This window comes from Alosa alosa, chromosome 7 (genome assembly GCF_017589495.1).
Source record: "Alosa alosa isolate M-15738 ecotype Scorff River chromosome 7, AALO_Geno_1.1, whole genome shotgun sequence".
NCBI classification, from domain to species: domain Eukaryota; kingdom Metazoa; phylum Chordata; class Actinopteri; order Clupeiformes; family Clupeidae; genus Alosa; species Alosa alosa.
Window position 1 is genome coordinate 18,516,936 of NC_063195.1, and position 19,108 is coordinate 18,536,043.

At 41.9% G+C, this 19,108-nt stretch overlaps 1 protein-coding gene across 1 annotated transcript in view; it reads right to left on the minus strand.

Moving 5' to 3' along the window:
* Positions 1-9,365: 9,365 nt before the first annotated feature.
* The window catches only part of ppp3r1b (protein phosphatase 3 (formerly 2B), regulatory s1ubunit B, alpha isoform, b), a 27,597-nt gene continuing 17,854 nt past the window's right edge, over positions 9,366-19,108 (minus strand). The window contains exons 3-6 of the mRNA XM_048248587.1: positions 13,126-13,302; positions 11,252-11,311; positions 10,795-10,979; positions 9,366-9,483 (exon numbers count right to left, since the gene is read on the minus strand). Of these exons, the coding sequence (XP_048104544.1) occupies positions 9,436-9,483; positions 10,795-10,979; positions 11,252-11,311; positions 13,126-13,302 (470 nt within the window). The 3' untranslated portion in view covers positions 9,366-9,435. The remainder of the gene's footprint in view (positions 9,484-10,794; positions 10,980-11,251; positions 11,312-13,125; positions 13,303-19,108) is intronic.

A 19,108-nucleotide genomic window follows, 5' to 3' on the forward strand; every position in this document is an offset into this window, starting at 1 on the left:
AATGCCATGAACCATACCACCTGGGCTTTTAAAGTTTTTGTTGAGCGTTTTCACATTTTGTTGAGCGTTTTCTTGTCACTTGCCTTGTCAGTCTGGTGGATTTGCAAATGAGATGCAAGACTGACATCTAGTGTACCAGGTACGACTTCTCCAGAATTTTCTGTAAGAAACTTGGCAAAAGTTAACAAAATTAAGCTTGAAGCGAATAAAAGATGACAGGGTTCCCATGGGTCATGGAATTTCTGGAATATCACGGAATTTTTATCAAGTCTATTCCAGACATTGTGGCAAAGTCAGGGAATATCAGGGAATTTTGTTGTAGCAGTTTTAACATTTACTTACCAAAAATACATCAGGCCTTATACAGGTACCATGTCCAAAGTGCATTATTCACATAAGGAGAAGAGATACCTTGTACCAGATTGAGTTTCTAGCTAAATTCCCCCTGCAGTCACTGGCCAGGTGAAGAAAGTAATAAAATAGCCTACAGTTGAAATCTGACATCATAGTTATGCACACACACACACACACACACATAGAGATAGAGGGATAAATACAAAATAGTACAAATGAAAATGTGTGCATAAAAATAAATGTGAGTACCGGTATAAAAATATGCAGGCAATTATAGTATGAAATCAATTTTGGGTACCTGAGACTCTGAGTACTCAAAATCCTTTTTTTTTTTTTTCATATCACAAGAGATAATATGATAATATGAAAGATAATATGAATGGACAAATCTCAAAGTTGAAGGAAAAGTATTATGGATAATATGTGCTATGTTAGAAATCGTAATGCAAAATGATTAAAACTTAACATTTTATATTTATTGATATGATTTTCTGTCCAGGATGTTTGTGTAGTCATCTGATGGACTTCAAGACGTTCTTGGTTGTCTTGTTTGTGGTCAGCATGCAGTAGAGGAACTAAGAAATGATCATTGCTTTCAAGTAGGCCATAGATATCTCAACTGTTATGAGCTAATGTGTCTAAAATTAGCCACTGGCATGTTGTATTTCAGTCTATGGCACATTATTTGAATATGTGGTATCTATGGTAACTCCTGGGTTTTTGAACTCCAATAACACAGATGTTTGAAAAAAAAAACATTAGTGTCAAATGGTCACTGTTCTCTCAGTATCTCTCATATAATGAGATATGAATTAAAAGTACTCCCCCAAAGTACTCACATTAAGCACCCAGAAAAGCTCTGTGTGTGTGTATGTATGCGTGTATGTTTGTGCTGGGATGTGTGGCTGCCATTACACCGTCTACTTCCGTCACTAGCCTTACACACACACACACCCCTCCGTCACTAGCCCTACACCCCACCACCCGTCGTTGTCATGCCACTGACACCTGTCTGATTTGGGCAGATAACTGCCTGCCCCAGCGTGTCGCACCTGAGCGCACCTGAAAGGCGAGTCCTCCGCCTCCGCCACACTGCTGTGTAACCGTAGCCAGCACCTGCATAGCTGTGAACCAGTTGCCATGAGCTGCTATTTCACTGTGCCTTCCTCTTCAACCGGCTAACCAAGCACCGAGACAAAAAAAAAAAACACGCTCCTTATCACGTCTGCAAAGATATTCGCTCATGTCACGGTCTGAATGTGTGGTATGTGACCATAACAACAGTAGATGGACAACACAATATGCGTAGAAACCCCACAGGCTACAACTGTCTCCTCATTTGATAACGTGGTATGTGACAACACAACATTGTTCCAACAGGGGTCTCGTGGCCTGAAGATGACACCTTGTGTGCAAACGGAATGTGTGGACATGGTTTTGTGTTACGCCCTGCACACACTCATTCACACAGCCTACATGTGACTCGGAAATCGTGCCAGAGTCTGTTGATAACTATCAAGGCCGACCCTACTTGGTCACCTGAGAGTTTGGCTGAACTTTGGATGACCCCTTGTCTTGCCTGTTCTCGGTGACCCCACTCCCACCCCGCCGAAAACCTTAAACTTGACTTTGCTTCTTCGCCCCAGACATCAACCACCCACCATCAACCACCTCCCAATTACAGGGGACACCGATACGACGCGACCCAGACCGGGCAACGCGCCAAGCGCCGGCCCCATTCAGACCCAAAGACCGCTGCCCCTCGAGGTCGAGAATGAGATTGTGCTCTTGATATCTTTGTAATGTAACATCCTGGGGGATATTGATAGCTGGTAGGCTACAATTCGTTCTCTCTTCTTTCTGTCATGTTAACCCGATGATGGCTGATAGGGGCTTCGTGTTATCCGCGCTACGTGTGGGACATGTTATCCGCGCTACGTGTGGGACAGACCCCCCACACCTGTCCACCTGCCCTATACCTGTCTGTCAGTGAGTTGTGAAGAAGGCGATCTACTAACAGCCGGCGAAACACCTGAGTCTTGTCGTTACAGTCAGGCTAAATTCGTCTGTTCTGGTGTTTAAATGTTACAGGGATGTGAAGAAGGCGGCGATCTGCTAACAGCCGGCGAAACACCTGAGTCTTGTCGTTACAGTCAGGCTAAATTCGTCTGTCCTGGTGTTAATGTTACAGGGATGTGAAGAAGAAGGCGATCTGCTAACAGCCGGCGAAACACCTGAGTCTTGTCGTTACAGTCAGGTCTGTCGTCTTTCCTGGTGTTTATGTTACAGGGATGTGAAGCCAACACCAGTCCTAAAATTATGTGGTTGTGTAGACCGGGTGGCTGACTGCTAACACATTTTAGGCCACTGCCATTTTCTCTTTGTGAATGTCAAAATATTTTACTGTGACCTAATCCCCTTTTGTGTAGAACACAGTAGGCTTAGCCATACAGTTTCAGCCTATGCAAAAGAGTTTTCTGTAAAACCATGGTTTATTAACAGAAGAACCTCTCTGAGCCAAGTTGCCGAACCATTTCTCGGCGTAGATTTAGTAGATCTGTGATGAAAGTTATTTATGTCCTCTCATTCTGGTAAAGATGTGCACTATGTAGGTGATGGTTTTCTCATGAGCATCAGGGCTGTGTTTAGTCTTTGGGTTTTCCCTTCAGCATCTGGTTTGGCTTGAGTTCTGGAAGCCCTTTTTAGAACAGCTGGGCTTTGTTAGCAACATTCTTATTCTGGAACCGGTCAGTTCCCTCCACTGGCCGATTTCATTGTGCCCCATAGAGCGTAGAATGGACTGAACCTGCAACAGCCCAACTCCAGGGACATTTCACCTAAGCTTTCACGCTCCACACTCTCCTCTCAGTGACTGGATACAATATGACGGCCTACACACACAACATTTACTGCCATCTCGGGAGCAGTATATTACAGACCAGTGTGACATTTTACACTTAAAACAAATCCTTGAACACCATGAAAGCTCTGTTGACTTTTAAGGAGACACATTCCCCCCCATTAGCCCCAAGTGTAGTGTATGTTTCAAATTAATGAATATAAGTGCACATTATGTGTGCTCCATAATCATATTAACTCCTCGCACCTGTTCACACACACAGAAAAAAAAAGTATTTTATTCGAAGTCCTACTTGGCAAGTATCTTACTTCAACATACATCACGATCACGCCTTTTTAAAATAAAATCAGTCAAACACATAAACTCACTGTATCTGTCCCATAAGGCTGTTAGTACCCCACACACCCTGACTAAGTCACGCACATCAATGCTGGTGGTCTAGGTTGTCTCAAGAGTATGAAACAAATGACTCCCCCGGCATCTCAAAAATCCATCACAATCATCGATTACTGGTTATTTTCTCTCTTAGGCCAATCTGTAATGAATAGATTACATTTATGATTCTGAGTGTGTGATGTTCTAGGATTGTGAGGCAAGGATACTCCTGACATGGAGCCTTCCTCTTGCGTGCCCATTGGACGCCATTCCAAATAACCTACTGTGGACCATTTCTCCTACACCAGCAATCACACATGTGATAAATGCTTGACTGATTTCTGGGCAAAATTATTGTCTGTCATCAGAGCTGGACAGTAACGGAGTACATTTACTTGAGTACAGTACTTGAGTACAATTTTGAGGGATCTGTACTTTACTCGAGTATCATTTTTGGGGAGTACTCATGACTTTACTCAAGAACATTTGAGAGGCAAATATTGTACTCTTTACTTCACTACATTTCTATCCATAACCGTGAGGACCCTTGTTTCCCTCTCAAACGTGATTGGATTGTGCAGGCGCCACTGATTGGGACAGCCTATCAGCAATCACCTTCAACTTTCCGCCAATGGCCGCCATGGTCAGATTTAGATAAGAGATGAAACCATGGACGAAACAATGGATGAAGACGCAGCAGGTCCATCCCGGGAATGTGCCAACCTGTGGCCACACCTCGCCAGACTATTTCAATTTTCTGAACAAGTTAATGATAGTTTTAGCTTCAAGTGTTTCAATTACAAAATAGTATTTTGTATTTGAAATACGTAGCCTATTTTAAATACATGTATTAGAAATACTGCCCATCCCTGGCAACATGGTAAAAAGATGAAAATGACTTGATTACTTTACATTTCTTTTGCATTCTCCAAGGTATTAACATTAAAAATTTTCATAACTCCATGTAGGACGATTCTGTACATAAATGTAAGCACTGTGGCAGTAGTAATGCAATATTTAGAAAGTACTCAAGTACTTCTAGTACTTAAAGTACTGAAGTACTTAAAAACAAGTACTTCAGTACTTTTACTTAAGTAGACATCTGACTTACTTGTTCTTGAGTAAAATTTAGCAAAGGGTATCTGTACTTTTACTCAAGTAATGAAGCTGTGTACTCTGTCCACCTCTGTCTGCCATATGGCCCAAGTTTTCTAGCAGCGCCCCTGTCGATAACCAACCACCTTCTCTGACCCTGTCTTGGTTGCCTGGTCAATTCAACTAACCTACTGCGAACCATTTCTCCTACTACGTGATAAATGCTTGACTGATTTCTGGGACATTTCCCACAGCATTCAAACTGGCTCTGGTATCTTAGGTTGTGACAAGACGTGCAATGAATGACCACATGAATTTCCCCTTGTGGGATAATATAAAGCCCCCCAGTAATACTAAATAAAAATTATTGTCTGTCATAGGGCCCAAATTTTCTAGCAGCGCCCCTGTCGATAACCAACCACCTTCACTGACCCTGTCTTGGTTGCCTGGTCATACCCAATTCAAAATAAGAAAAAATATTACCTAACTTTTAGCATTTAGCATGACCTAACTCAATATGCTACCCAACTCGTGGTACGGGCCGTGGTTATCTCACGCTTTGACTGCTAGAACGCCCTTCTAACCTCCTGGCCGGTACAGCATTGCAGAGGATCCAGCATGCAGCAGCCTTCAAACATGCTCCACTGGCTACCTGTTGCCACCCGCATCAAATTCAAATCAATAATGCTGGCCCACAGGCCCAGTGATCTCCGGTTCCTCACCCAGGTACCCTATTTTATAAAGTACCTTTGTACTATTTGTAAATAATTTGTCATCTGGAACTCAAAAGCACTAGGGGTTGAATATTTATGCAAATAACATATTTCAGCTTTTAATTAATTTATGTTTGATCTTGTTAATAATATATATATATATATATATATATATATATATATATATATATATATTCATTTCAATGGTGCTTTATTGGCATGACAAAAAAGGGCATTTGCATTGCCATATAAATAGTATGCATGTTCACATTATAACACTGATTGGACAAATGTGTTGAAGTATCTTTTTAAGATGTGAAAATGGTGATTTTCAAGGGGGCTGAATACTTTTGCAACCCACTGTTCTTATTCAAGGTAGTATTGTCTCCTATTTGCACTGTACCACTGATTGTTCTCACTGTCATCTTATGGGCAAAAGTGTCAGCCAATTGAGCAATATAAATGTAAATTGTTTCCAGTTGTTCATAGTCTATTATTGTGGAAAATAGGAGTACCAGAAGCCTACTGAAACATGAACCAATTAAATCCTGCGGACATCTTCCTTGTCTGGGTAATAGTAAACTAAACTGCACCTGTGCATGTGGGCCTACAGATTCAAATGGTTAAACATCTGACTGTAGACAAAACAGGGCTTGGTTCCAAATTCCAACTATTGTTCAAGATTGGAGTTGCCCTATACACAAGGTCAAATTGTGTAAAGGCTCCTTCAAGTAACCTACCTTGTGTGTATTGGTGATGTATAGTGACACCAAAATTACTTTTATTAGCAGTGTACATTTTCGATTAACCCACTTGAATCTAATCACACACTGCTGTGATATTTATCCAAAATGGCTGAGTGAAGTAACACCTGCCTAAACTTCAGACTGTCTATGTGTATTTTCCTAGAAGAAACCCAATATTATTCTCCTGACATTGGCCACCAATCATATTTTCATGACAAGTAAAAGGTGACCGTGTATAAGTATCCATCATCTGAAACAATGGTCACATTGGTGCGTATTGGAGAAACGCCTTCTTTGCACCAGAGCGGTCGCAGAAAAAAAGTTTGTGTTGTGTTGCATTGCCACCTACTGGTCACTTTAGGGTAGTTATGAAACCATCATAAGGAAGCGGGGGCTTCACTTTAGGTGTTTTTGTCATTGTGTGTGAAGATTATACGTAGTTCTGAACTTTTATTGTGTAAAAACAAAACAAATGACTGATAACAAGTTTCAAATATTTTATTTCTCAATTTCATGTATGAAGTTTCAGTGGTTCCCACAGCATATGACGCAGCATGCAAACACGTATGAGAGGAAAAACAAAAAAAGGTCTAAACCAAGACTGAAACCATTTTCATCTTTTTTTTTTTTTTTTTTAAAAGCCCTTATCCCGTCACCATCTCCACAGACACACACAATTACAGCAATCAATTTCCCCTATCTAAGTAGAGGGCTTTATCTTAGGAGGACGGACCCTTTAAACAGAGAAGAAAAAGAAATAGATAGGAGAGCACTCGTAGGCTACGTGTTTGTAACAAATATTCTGTACAAAAAAAATAACATTAAAGAAAACAAATGTTTCCCCTCTAAACGGCATCTGGCAGTTGTCAGGGAGAGAAGCTTTTGCTGATTGGTTTAAATTATCGTCATGTGTCGCTGATCCAAAAGGTTATAATAATTGTTATCACTATAAGAATGGTGAATATACGTAGTGGAGTTACGTTTTTATCGTTTCCATACTTAAAACATTAACCAAAAAGAGGTTTGGCAACATCCACATACCAATATGTCATTGTCATTCATATTATATTAACATTACGATTCATATGTAAACAAGAGGCGCTCTTCGAAATCGGATCTACATGCATACAGAAAATTAACAGAATAGAAAAAGAGACACCCTCCATGTCATGCAATCACAGGATGAGACCTCGTCGGATCTCTAGGGAAAGACAGAAGAGCCATCGTCGTGCAGCTACTCGGAAGGAGAGGGAAAAAAACTGAGACAACTGGCACGAGCGGGCGCTTAATGCGCGCACCTCCGGGTGACACTGGGCCTGCACCATCATATATGCCCACGCAGTCCGTCAGAGGGTCCAGGCAAGCAGTTAACAACAAACAACCAGAGAGTAGTTCACAAAGCGACTTCTTTTTTTCTCCAAAAATTCAAAGTGTGACAATTAAGTTTTAGTCGCGCCTCTTCCTACAGTTTCTCAAAACAGTCGAAGCAGAAAGTCGCAGTCAGTAAAAGGTTGCATTTAACTTTGTGTATAGAGAGAGGAGTGAAGAAAGGCTTTTGGACCTGCACTGTTCATGTGATATCCTGTTAAACATAACACACACGGTTACATTAGCACTTCCCGGTGTACTAATCCATAGTTTTCCTGACATATTTGTCTGTAGCCTACTTATCTCCACATCACCTGTTCAAAAGCTGTCCCGCAGTCTAGTCGGAAAACCATGAAAACACAATTACAGATTTTCTTGATGCCCATTTTTGGTTTGATTCGCGAAATATTAAAGTTGTGTCCGTGAAGGTTCCTTGTGACAATAAGTTCAAATAGAATGGAACAAAAATCAACATCACATCGTGTCAAAAAAAGCTAATGAAAGTAAATATACGCCAAGATGTTCAAACAGAAACTGATGGCACTATTCCTTCTTGTATATTTAAATTAGTGGAAACCATTCACAAAAAGAAAAAAGAAAAAAAAAAAAAATCACCAATTACACAGAGAAAGACCTGTCTCCAAAAAGGTAAACCATAGACGTTTGTATGTGCACAAATTTAAATAGTTAAATCTTTTCTCTCTACTCTAGAACATCAGAAAGCAAGAGGGCCGATGGAACTCCCTGACAATATAAATATAGCATACAATCCCCATATTACAAATAAAGATATTTCTTTTTTTTTTTTCTTGTGTCTGTGTTTGCATGTGTGAGTGTGTGAGTGTGTGAGTAAGTGAGTGAATGATAGAGAGTATGTGTGTGTGATCTAAAGCTTAATATGTTCAAAATTTAAACTTGTCTGTTGACCTTCAGTGAAGGAAGCATGAAAAGCAATCTAAAGACCCAAGCAAAAATCTCTCTGAAACAGTGCTGTTTTAAACCTCTGCTGCTATATAAATTGCTGTATCAATATCCAGATGAAGCACTTCTCATATAATAGCCTATGTATATTAAATATGAGATAAAACAGCAGGTTAAAAAAAGATCACGCTTAAACTAGTTTGTGTAATCTGATTGGCACTTCATGCGCTGTCTTTTGTGTTTGTGTCGTGTTGAAATCAAGTACATCGATAGATCTCATCCCACCTAACTACTATATATATATATCCATATATTCCCTGTAGATAGATCTTCCTCGCATAAAAAAAAACAGACCAAAATAAATATTTTAGATAAATCCCCCACCCCTTCAAAAACAAGGAAAAAAAAAGAAAACCACACACATACATACGCACAAACAAACACACACGTGCATACTGACACACACACACACACACACACACACACACACACACACACACACACTAAACGTCCCTTTCCCTTTGCCTCAAAGTGAAATGCTCGCTCGACAATAGAAAATGCTCCTCCTCCACTCTGCATTTGTGTGTCTTCTGTAAAGTGCTACAACCAGGGGTGAGGTTATCGCAAATAAGCCGGCCTAACCAAGACAAGCGGACGGGAGCAGTCAGAGAAGTCGAAAGGATAGAGATAGCAAATAAAAAAAAAAAAAACAAGCAAACAAAAATGTTTTACTTCACACAGAATTACTTTCCATTGGAGGGGAAGGAAAGGAATGGGGGGGGGGGGCAAAGAAAAAAATCAAATCCTTGAATTTTTTGTTTTCTTGCCGGACACCTTTAGCAGATTTTTCTTGACAGTGGAGAAGACAAGCAGAGGACGAGACCGAGGACCGGGGGGGCCTTGTCCATGGGGAGAGAGAGAGAGAGAGAGCGAGAGAGAGAGAGAGAGAGAGAGCGAGAGAGAGAGCGAGAGAAAGAGAGCGACAGTGGCAGAGGATTGAAGATCACACGTCAACCACCATCTTTTTGTGAATGTCTAGTCCGCCCACCACCTGTCATGGGGAAACAGGAGAAACAAAACATACATCAGATTGAAGTCTCCACAATGGGCATAGTAGAAACAACAACAACAAAAAAAGGTCCAGTTCATAATTCTGGCTATAACACATTCCTTTGAACATGCCATCTATCCTTCCCCTGGACCTAAACTAAAGCAGTATCACTGATACTTCCATTAAATGATCTAATTTCATCAGTCTCTCATTCTTCAGTGAAAATGCCATTTAGAAAATTATCCACCCACGCACAAAAGGCCTGAAAGGGATTGTCAACACCACCCCGCTGTGAACACTGTGATATTGACACCAATCACTTCCATCAACCAATCAACACTGCCATGAAAGTAGTAACACCAATAAATCAACACTACGATGAGATAAACACCAATCGCTTCCATCAAAAAAATCAAGACCACTATGATATTAGCATGCCTGATCGGCTTTCTCAGTGTAGGGGGGTCATTGTGCACATCCATTGACAGTAAAAGATTTGGACACAGCCATCCCGTAGACTTCGAACGAGACGACACCAATTTCAACACATTTCCTGTTGGTCGACTTCGGTTTTCGCGCATCCTCAGTCCAGGCAAGTGAGAAACGTGTGACGCTAAGCAACGGACTGAAACACAATAACTTGTCTGGTAGCCGTGCTAAGAAAATAGTGCAGAGTGCTGCAAGTTCGAGTTCAGCTTTTGGTTGGTTTGTTCTGACGTAGTGCACACCCAACAAAACATCACTTAATTGTTTTTTCCCCCTCGATGCTTTCCTAAATATCTTACTCGTGGACTTTCCCCCAGACTGCCTTCGAGTTTCTTATCTAGAGAATACGGTTACTTTGCTCCTGTGCGACGCTAAATCGCGTGCTCATTACGCCATGTTAGGATTGTTTTTGGAAAAAAAGTTTATTACTCAGTCATAAATGAGTTACGAGGTTATGACGCCAGTCACAAAATGTTGTATTTCTCCGAAAATAGAAAAGGTTCATACAGTATAAACACTTCAGGTGTAACGTTATTTGATGTCAAAGTGATGCCAAAATGAATGGGGGACAATGGAATGCTAGCTTGAAGTAGTCGTCTTATAGTCTCAGAACCGCCCATAGTGGCTATGCTTTCCGAATGTTCGCCTACCCCCTACCTGCCCGCTGCAGGACAAAAAACGGTCAGTAAATGCTTAAAAAGTCTGCACACTTGTCAAATATTTTCCTTTTTTTTGTATTTCATTTTGTCATGCTGGCTGCTGAACGTTTTGACCTTGCAGGCTACCTCTACAGTCCTCCTCTTCCTGGCCTGTAGGCCTACTCACCGCACAGAACTCCTCGAAGGATATCCTGCCGTCCCCATCCTTGTCGGCGTTGATGATTGTCTTGTCGACGATCTGCTGCAGCTGCGTGTCCTTCAGGTTGTTGCCCACCATCATTTTCAGCACCTGGAAGAGCTCGCCGTTGGATATGTAGCCGTCCTTGTCCATGTCGTAGATCCGGAAGGCGACTGGTCCACAGGGAGAGGGAGTGAGAGATAGAGAAAGAGAGAGAGAACGAATAAAAGAAAGAAAGAACAGACAGTGAGAGAAAGAAAGAGAGAGAGAGAGAGTGTGAGATAAGAAAGGAGGAGAAAAGTATAGGTGGGGATGATGGGGGGACAGAAAAAGGAGAACACACACAATTAAAAAAACAAAAATACCACAAGACAGAAAAGAGTGACAGTGTGCAGTGTACACAGGCATTGCACAAAAAGGGTGTCGTTGCACTTGTTCCACTTACAGCGTAGTTTCTGTTCCTTGTCTCCTTTCACACTAAACTGAGAGACTCCCTCAATGAATTCTGGAGAAGAGGAGAACAGAGGTCAAAGAAAGTGTCATACAGAAAGAAAGAAATACAGAAAGCAAACAAGAAAGAAAATGACAGGACGGCAGGACCCATCAGTCATTAAAAACATGTCAAGAGCATGATCAGAGGCTTCCTGATACACTAGCAGTCCCCAGGCACAACAGCAGCCAACAGACTAGCTGAGAGAGATAAAAGACAAACTCAAGAAAATCAGCTGTAAAACACTGCTAATAATTCACACTGCAAGCATGTGCCCAGTTACAGCACCCAAGATAACAGTGTAAAACAATGGGCTTCAAACAATGCAATGCCCACATGGGTCTAATGATATAAAGTTATAAAACACAAAACATGTAAAAGGCTTGTAAACGTTTCATGATAATGTTAATACTTCTGGCATCTTATCGTAACTCCCCTATTTCCACCCGGTCCGTTATTTCCACCGTCTTCGCGTGTGGTGTGTGTCACATAATATCCATTTCTATACAAACCAAGACAGCGGACTCCTACAGAAAGCGCAACCACGCTTTTACATAGGTGTATCTAAATTAGCTTTGTAACAAAAAATTATATTTTACCGTGACTCGAGGAGCTGTAAACAGTGTTGTAAGGCTGCGTGTACACAACGGCTTGGAGCTCCAGTGGAATTTTAATTTCACGGCGGAGAATTCTCGGTCTAGAACCGATCCATGTGCCGTTGAAAAGCGGTGTAAATAAACGACCCATCAGGCTAGCACTATAACTCGGCGTGGTAAACAAAATCCGGATATTTCAGGCAGTAAATGCTCCGTTAAGAACCAAACCAGATATTGTTCAAATCTACACAACTATGGCTACTGAAAAATGTAAGGTTCATTTAGTAAATGTTATTTTGAAGTGTTAAAAAAACTTATCGTTGTTTTAGAATTTCTGAACAAAAGTGGTCTTATCTTTTCAAATTCATGTTGATGGCATATGGTCATGGCTGGGACACACACACACACACACACACACACACTCCCACCAGCTGTCCAGGGCCAGACAGAGTTCTATAGTCCAGCTCAGAACACACCGTGAGGATGTGAGAAAAAAACAAACATCGCTAACCAATACAACATAACATATTAGCAAGCTTTTATCAGTGCCTCCTAGACTGTCGGTGCCTTCTTGGTATACATCTCGCAATAGTCAATGAGCACAGTGTCTCGTACATAGACTAAAGTTATCGTGTGGATTGTGTGGTGAGTACCAAGCTCACCCACCTATGTTTGGGCCTAGGATCTTGGACATGGCCTTAAATTATCAAATAGACTTTGCCTTGATAATTTTTTTCTTAAAAATATCCCTGAAGACCACAACCGACAGGTAGAAAGGACATGGCCACAGCCAAGATGTATGTGAGCCCAGTCCACACACACACACACAGACACACATTAAATGCAGTAATAATCCTCATGAACCACATCACCCAATGTCACTCACGCTTGTTCATACTGAGGTAAAATGGTTTGTAAACGTTTCATGAATGACGTTAACTAAACGTTAACTAACTCTAACATTAATTAACTAACGTCATGAATAATGTCAACTGAGAGATCCTGGATGCATTGCACAATTCATTTGCCAACAACAACAACCTGTTTGGTTGGTATGACAACCTACAACCACCTGTTTGGTTGGTATGGCAACCTAGAACCACATGGGGCCCATGGTGAATAACAACCCCCCCACATCACTAATCTACAGTGATCAGATAAGCCTTATAGGCACAGTCTCCGACATCAGTCCGAGTAGTAGTTGTAGAAGAGATGGTCCAGCAGCCCTCTTACCTTTAAAGTCGACTTCTCCGTTGCCGTCGGTGTCGAATATGTCTATGACACGCTGGACAAGGGGGTTCTGTTGTAGTTCGGGCAGGGACATGAACTCCTCCACGCTCAACGAGCCCGAGTTATCCAGGTCGAGTTTCTTAAACCTCTTCCCTAGTCTCTTAATCTCATCAGCATCAACTGGGGATAGAAGACAAACACACACAAACACACAGAGAGAGAGACAGAGGGGGGAGAGAGAGATTATAGCAAGTGTCTGACAATAAATGCTGAACAGACATTTTTTGGAGATCCGGGGGCTAACTTCTACAAACCGCCCGAACGGAACCTATGTCCTCCGCAAATGACCATCATTCCAAGGTGCCACTGAGGGAAGGTAGCTCGCACATGTCCAACCACGTCATTAAAAGTGCACGCCGGACATCTCCCTCCACGCCCAATCTCCCGACACACACTCACCAACTCTTCTCCAACCACAGCACTACACTACACAAACTCTAACGCTAACAAACACACACACACACACACACACACGGTGCGGTATCCACGCCGACCACTTACGTATGTTGCCGTGCCCACACGCCGTCCCCAGAAAGGCACTCTGGCCCTTCTTGGACAGAGCCTTACCCTGTTTCTTGCGCTGGGTGGCCATGGCAGTCCTCCCTCCATGCACTGGACTTACGCAAGTGGCCCACAGAGAGGGAGGGAGCGACGCTAGCCAACGGCCAGTGCAGCAGGCAGAGGGCTCGGGTGGGGGTGGGGATGCCGTGTGTGTGTGTGTGTGTGTGTGGCGTGTGTGTGTGTGTGTGTGAGTAGTGACGAGACTAAGCTCATTCATTAGCACACGTCAGCACACACACACACTTGTTGGCCACACTGTGGATGAGGCATCTTGAATGGGTTTATTGTACGTGTGCAGAATATGCATGCATGTGTATTCACAGTGTCTTGGAATAGTATTCACCGCCCTCAAATAAAAGAGATAATATAGTTCCAGTAAATATGATTAACTTAAAACCTAGCAGAAAAACCAATGGGTTTGGGCCATAGCCTACTACCATAGGTTATCCCCCGGGAACATGAAACACTCTTTTCTGATTGGCTGGTGGGATGGTTATTAATTCTGTTTATCGGGACGCCTCTGAAGTAGATCTGGTAAACAAAAGTGTAATCACTGTCTCATATCAATTCTCTTTTGAACGGTAACTAAAACAACCATAGTAAGCGACAATTGAACTAGGATGCAGGCTTTGCATTCTCGCACTGGAGGAAATTTGCCTAAATAATGGGAGAACCACTCTCTTGCAGTGCGTAGTTTTAAGTCTTCTCCATTTCCCCAAAGCTCCACCTTTTCATCAGTCTCTCTTCTCTGTTCACTGAAGGACTGCCAGGCTTGCATGGGTTTCCCCTGGGAGATTTCTAATAATCTTGCATGCACAGACATAGCATTAGGACTTGGTGGCATGGTGACCAGTGAGTATGCTGCCTTTTTTGGAAATGTATAACTTGTGCCACTCTCTACTCTCACCCTAACAAGCTCTACACATCCTACCAGTGTATATTGGGTTTGTTGCCTTTATGTGCAGTGGGAGTAATGGTGTATGTGTGTGTGTGTGTGTGTGTGTGTGTGTGTGTGTGTGTGTGTGTGTGTGTGTGTGTGTGTGTGCGTGTGTGTGACAAGGCCGGCTTCTTTTGGTGACCATCTAAAAGCAGTTTCATCCCTACCCTGTTGTGTGTCTGTGCGTGTGTGTGCTTTCACATTTCTCCAAGCAAGTGTAATCTAGCTATTTAAATCCACCGTCTCCAATGAACTGCTGCTGCTGCTGCTGCTGCCCTCCGGACCCCAAAACACCCACGCACACAGCACACAGCAGCAGCACAAGGCAGCAGCAAGAGGAGGAACGGCCACCTCGCTAGGAGATGCATCTCCGCACAGCGACGAGCCGTTACATAACCAGGCCCTACTCCACTATTCTGCGCTGCTCGCCCGCCTGTCTGTCTGTCAGTATGTAAATGCTGCTATAAGATGCTCTCCCTCTCTTGAGTGGGGCTGATGGGTAATAATAGAACACACGGAGGGGTCCGGAGTGACCTCGAGGAGTGGTATACAGTCCTCCGCAGACTTGAAGTGGCTGGGATTTCATAAAACACTTAAAGGCTCAGTCCGTGATTCTACTTGAAGACGACGTACACATTCAGTGATCAAAATGACAAATTCAGCTCATTTCTCCTCATGTCGCTCCAGCCTTCTAGCCTTGCGGACACCAAAGCGACTCTTAATGGAGATGGAGAATTGGTCAGGGGACGCTTTGTCCCTTCTTGTATTCGAGGGATGTAACCAGCAGTGGAAGTAAACTTAAACAGGCTCATTAACCTCTTCACCAAATCGTTTAATCAGTACAACAAACACATATTTATTGTAAACAAAGGTTTTGAATGCAGTTGTTAAGTCAATTCCAATGAAAATACACGTCTGCGAAGCCATCAGCATTGATCGTGTTCGACAGCGCTGTTAATGGTAATGGTATTCCTTAGTCATCTTATAAACTATCCAAAAATAACAAGAAGAAAAATATCACTGACGGAAAAATGTCACTGACGGAAACACACAGAGACCAAATGCGGTCAGAAAAGGCACAATTACCAGAAATGGCATAATCAAACACCCACGTTAAGCTTTTACAGATCTCAGCAATATTAACTACAGATCCCAGCAATCAACCCAGCAATGTTAACTACAGAACCCAGCAATCAACCCAGCAATATTAACTACATAGAAAGACCTCCAGAACTCTCGCCTTAAAGTAAATATGGTCAAACCATGTTAGTTACGAGTAAAAAGAAAATCTGGAGGTCCATATTCGGCCCATTAGCATTTTCAGGCATTCCAGGTCTGCTATCTCTTCCTCCATCACAACCCATTAATTCCTTCATCGGTCAATACACTCCGAGACACTTTGGATGCTATAACTTGTTACATCCAACATCCTCTAACAGGCGCTTGATGGGCGCTAATGCAACTAACTGAAGCAAAAACAGAAAACTGACACTCAAAGGACACCATCTTGGCAGCTGGGGGGTGGAGTAATGATTAAAGAGATTAAATCCTGATTCTTACTTCCTGGGACCCACTAGGGGATGGAAATATGTATGGAAGCCCAGAAGGTTCATAATTAAGTATGCTGAACAGATGGGAAAACATGTTTTCTGACCATCACGCCTTTGGACACAGGACAAATCTATGCTCTGGTGTTTTGCAAACAAACTAAACTGTACTGAAATAACATCAATTAAAACGTTTGCAATCCAGAACTGGTCCCCAGGGAAGACTCCTCACAAAACAACGAAATCCAGTTTAATAGCAGGCCAGGAAAGAGAGTGTGTGTGTGTGTGTGTCTTAAAATATTTTAGTTTGCCGTAACCCGACCAACCCTGTCAATTTAGAACCGACCCAAATATTTATTTTTTTCCCCTTTTAGTCCGACCGACTTGCGGTTGTAAACTTAGCGTTAATACCGACCGATTGTTTTTTTACTCTAAACAACCAATACAAATGCAATAAAATAATAGTTCTTTTAGTAGGCCCAAGTATTGTGAATATAAATTACCTACATGCAAGCGTGGCTCACTTAAAAAAAACCTGTGGCGTCATCTCTACACCATTGGTTTTACACATGTCACTTCGTTTCATTCACACAAACTGATAGCAGCTATTCTGCGAAGTTCTGGAAGAACTGTGGCCAGATCTTCTCATCCCTTCTCCCCCTAGTCTAGCGGTGACCGTGTCGGAGTATTGAAATTGGTTGTGGTCTATTCAGCATTTCTCAAAATATGGGTCCGCAACATGGAGACTGCTGGTCCGGGATGAAATTAGGCCCGGTGCTTCATCTGATAATTTGCTGCGCAGTTGATCAAGAAACCCGGATCGGCAAAAAAAAAAAAGAAACAAACGTTTCTGCTATCGATGTCATTAAACATGGAGCCCTACAATTAAGTGGTGGTATGAGCATTCATTCAATGCTTGGCGTCTCGCGAAGAAACTGAAACTAATCGATAGCGTTGGTATCAAAGCTCCGCTTCAACCTGTTGGAAGGCTATTTATTTATTTAACGAAACTTAATAGAGCGGCGTTGTTTTTTTGGAACTTCCTTAGAAACAGAGCAGAGACTGTATAATACACTGTATAGCATTGAGTATTGTATAGTCAAATTTCAATATAACGTGGCCAAGAGCTATTGCAGCCTTCTTTCTGGGTACATGTAGATGAGCCCTATGACCCAAAAGTCTGCCATGACCGGGCCTCAGGTCAAAGAAGTTTGAGAAAGGCTGGTCTATATAACCTGCATCAGAATGAGGTTTGCAATGAAAAGCGCCTGAAGGCACGGGTTGAAGACCCAGTCAGTTACGTCCACGATATGCACATTTGTGTAAATTCATTCCTAGGTAATCACCATGACCAAAACTTTTTTTTTTTTGAATCTTGAAAAAAAAAAATATTGACCTACCTACCGACCCATTTTTATTTTTTTTTGGCTGTTACTGCAAACAAAAATATTTTTAAGGATGGCCTGAGTGGTATTCTGGGTGTGCTTATCGTGTGTGTGTGTGTGTGTGTGTGTGTGTATATATATATATATATATATATATATATATATATATATATATATATATATATATATATATATATATATGTGTGTGTGTGTGTGTTATTATTATTGTTGTGTATGTGTGCACACATCACTTAAATATTGAATTTTATTTTCAAAGCTTCTTATAAAAATAATAATATTTAAAAAAAAAGTAAATCTCTGAATAAATATTGAACACGTTTATTCTCTCGTTTTGCTGGATTTCCACATTTGCCACATTACTCATGCGCAGCTCCTCCAGATCTGTTAACACTAAAAGCTACAGGCTAACTGGTCTAACCCACTTTCAATGAATTATGCTAAGCTACAGGCTAACTGGTCTAACCCACTTTCAATGAATTATGCTAAGCTAGGCTAACGGTGTCAGAATGGATTATTGCACACACAGAGAACGGAAGGTACGCATCCTCTTATCTAACTCCCAAATTTATCTAATTTCTCAAAAGTTGGCGTGTTCACGACAGCAGTGCAAGGCCACGCACACCCCAAGACCAATTTTGGATGGGTGCAGGATCTAGCAAACCAGCATCCAAGAAAGTTTTCAAGAGCTCCCAACCCATTCAGTGTTTAGTAGAAGTGACGACACCAGTGCAATCTAACCTTCTTTCCCGTTTCTCTCCTCTCTCTCGCTGAAACTGACACATATGCATTTAAAACTCAATGATATTTTTTTGATAATTAATGGAATAAAAATAGAGTTAGACTTTTGTGCCCTCAGGCTAGCTAGTTTCTCCCAAACCTTCACTGTTTAGTTCCACAGTAGCAGAGTCTTGATGGATGAGTTATACCAAACAGTCTGAAGCCCCGCAAGACAGTTATAAGACAAACGGACTTAATAGAGCAGTTCCTTTTGGAGAGCGTCTCTACTGCCTTTGGGGGGGCCTTGGAGGCCACAGTTTGATTTTTTTTGTGTGTGTGTGTGGTCTGCTGTATGGTTTCTATACTATGTCTGCAGCAGATCAGTCGACATAATTGACGAGGCCGACGCTGATAATTCATCAACTTCTATATTTTTAATTGACACAACATTTCAGTGAACTAAAATAAGATTGTTGGGTTTTGGGGGGGAAATGAATCTCTTCGAATGGATCGATTAATCGTCAAGTTAGTCGATAGATTAATCAATTTAAAACCAGTGGTTAGTGGCAGCCTTAGTGTGCCCCTCTTCATATAGACGTTGTTGTATGGATGACTCAGTTGAGGTCTGAAACTGAGGCTGGAAAGCTGCTGTAAGTTGCCTCCTGTGAGTGTGTGTCCAGTCCATGTAATGTGCAGCCAGCCATTTGTATCTATACCCATAGACTCCATGCAGTTACATTACTCTATCTCTATCTCTA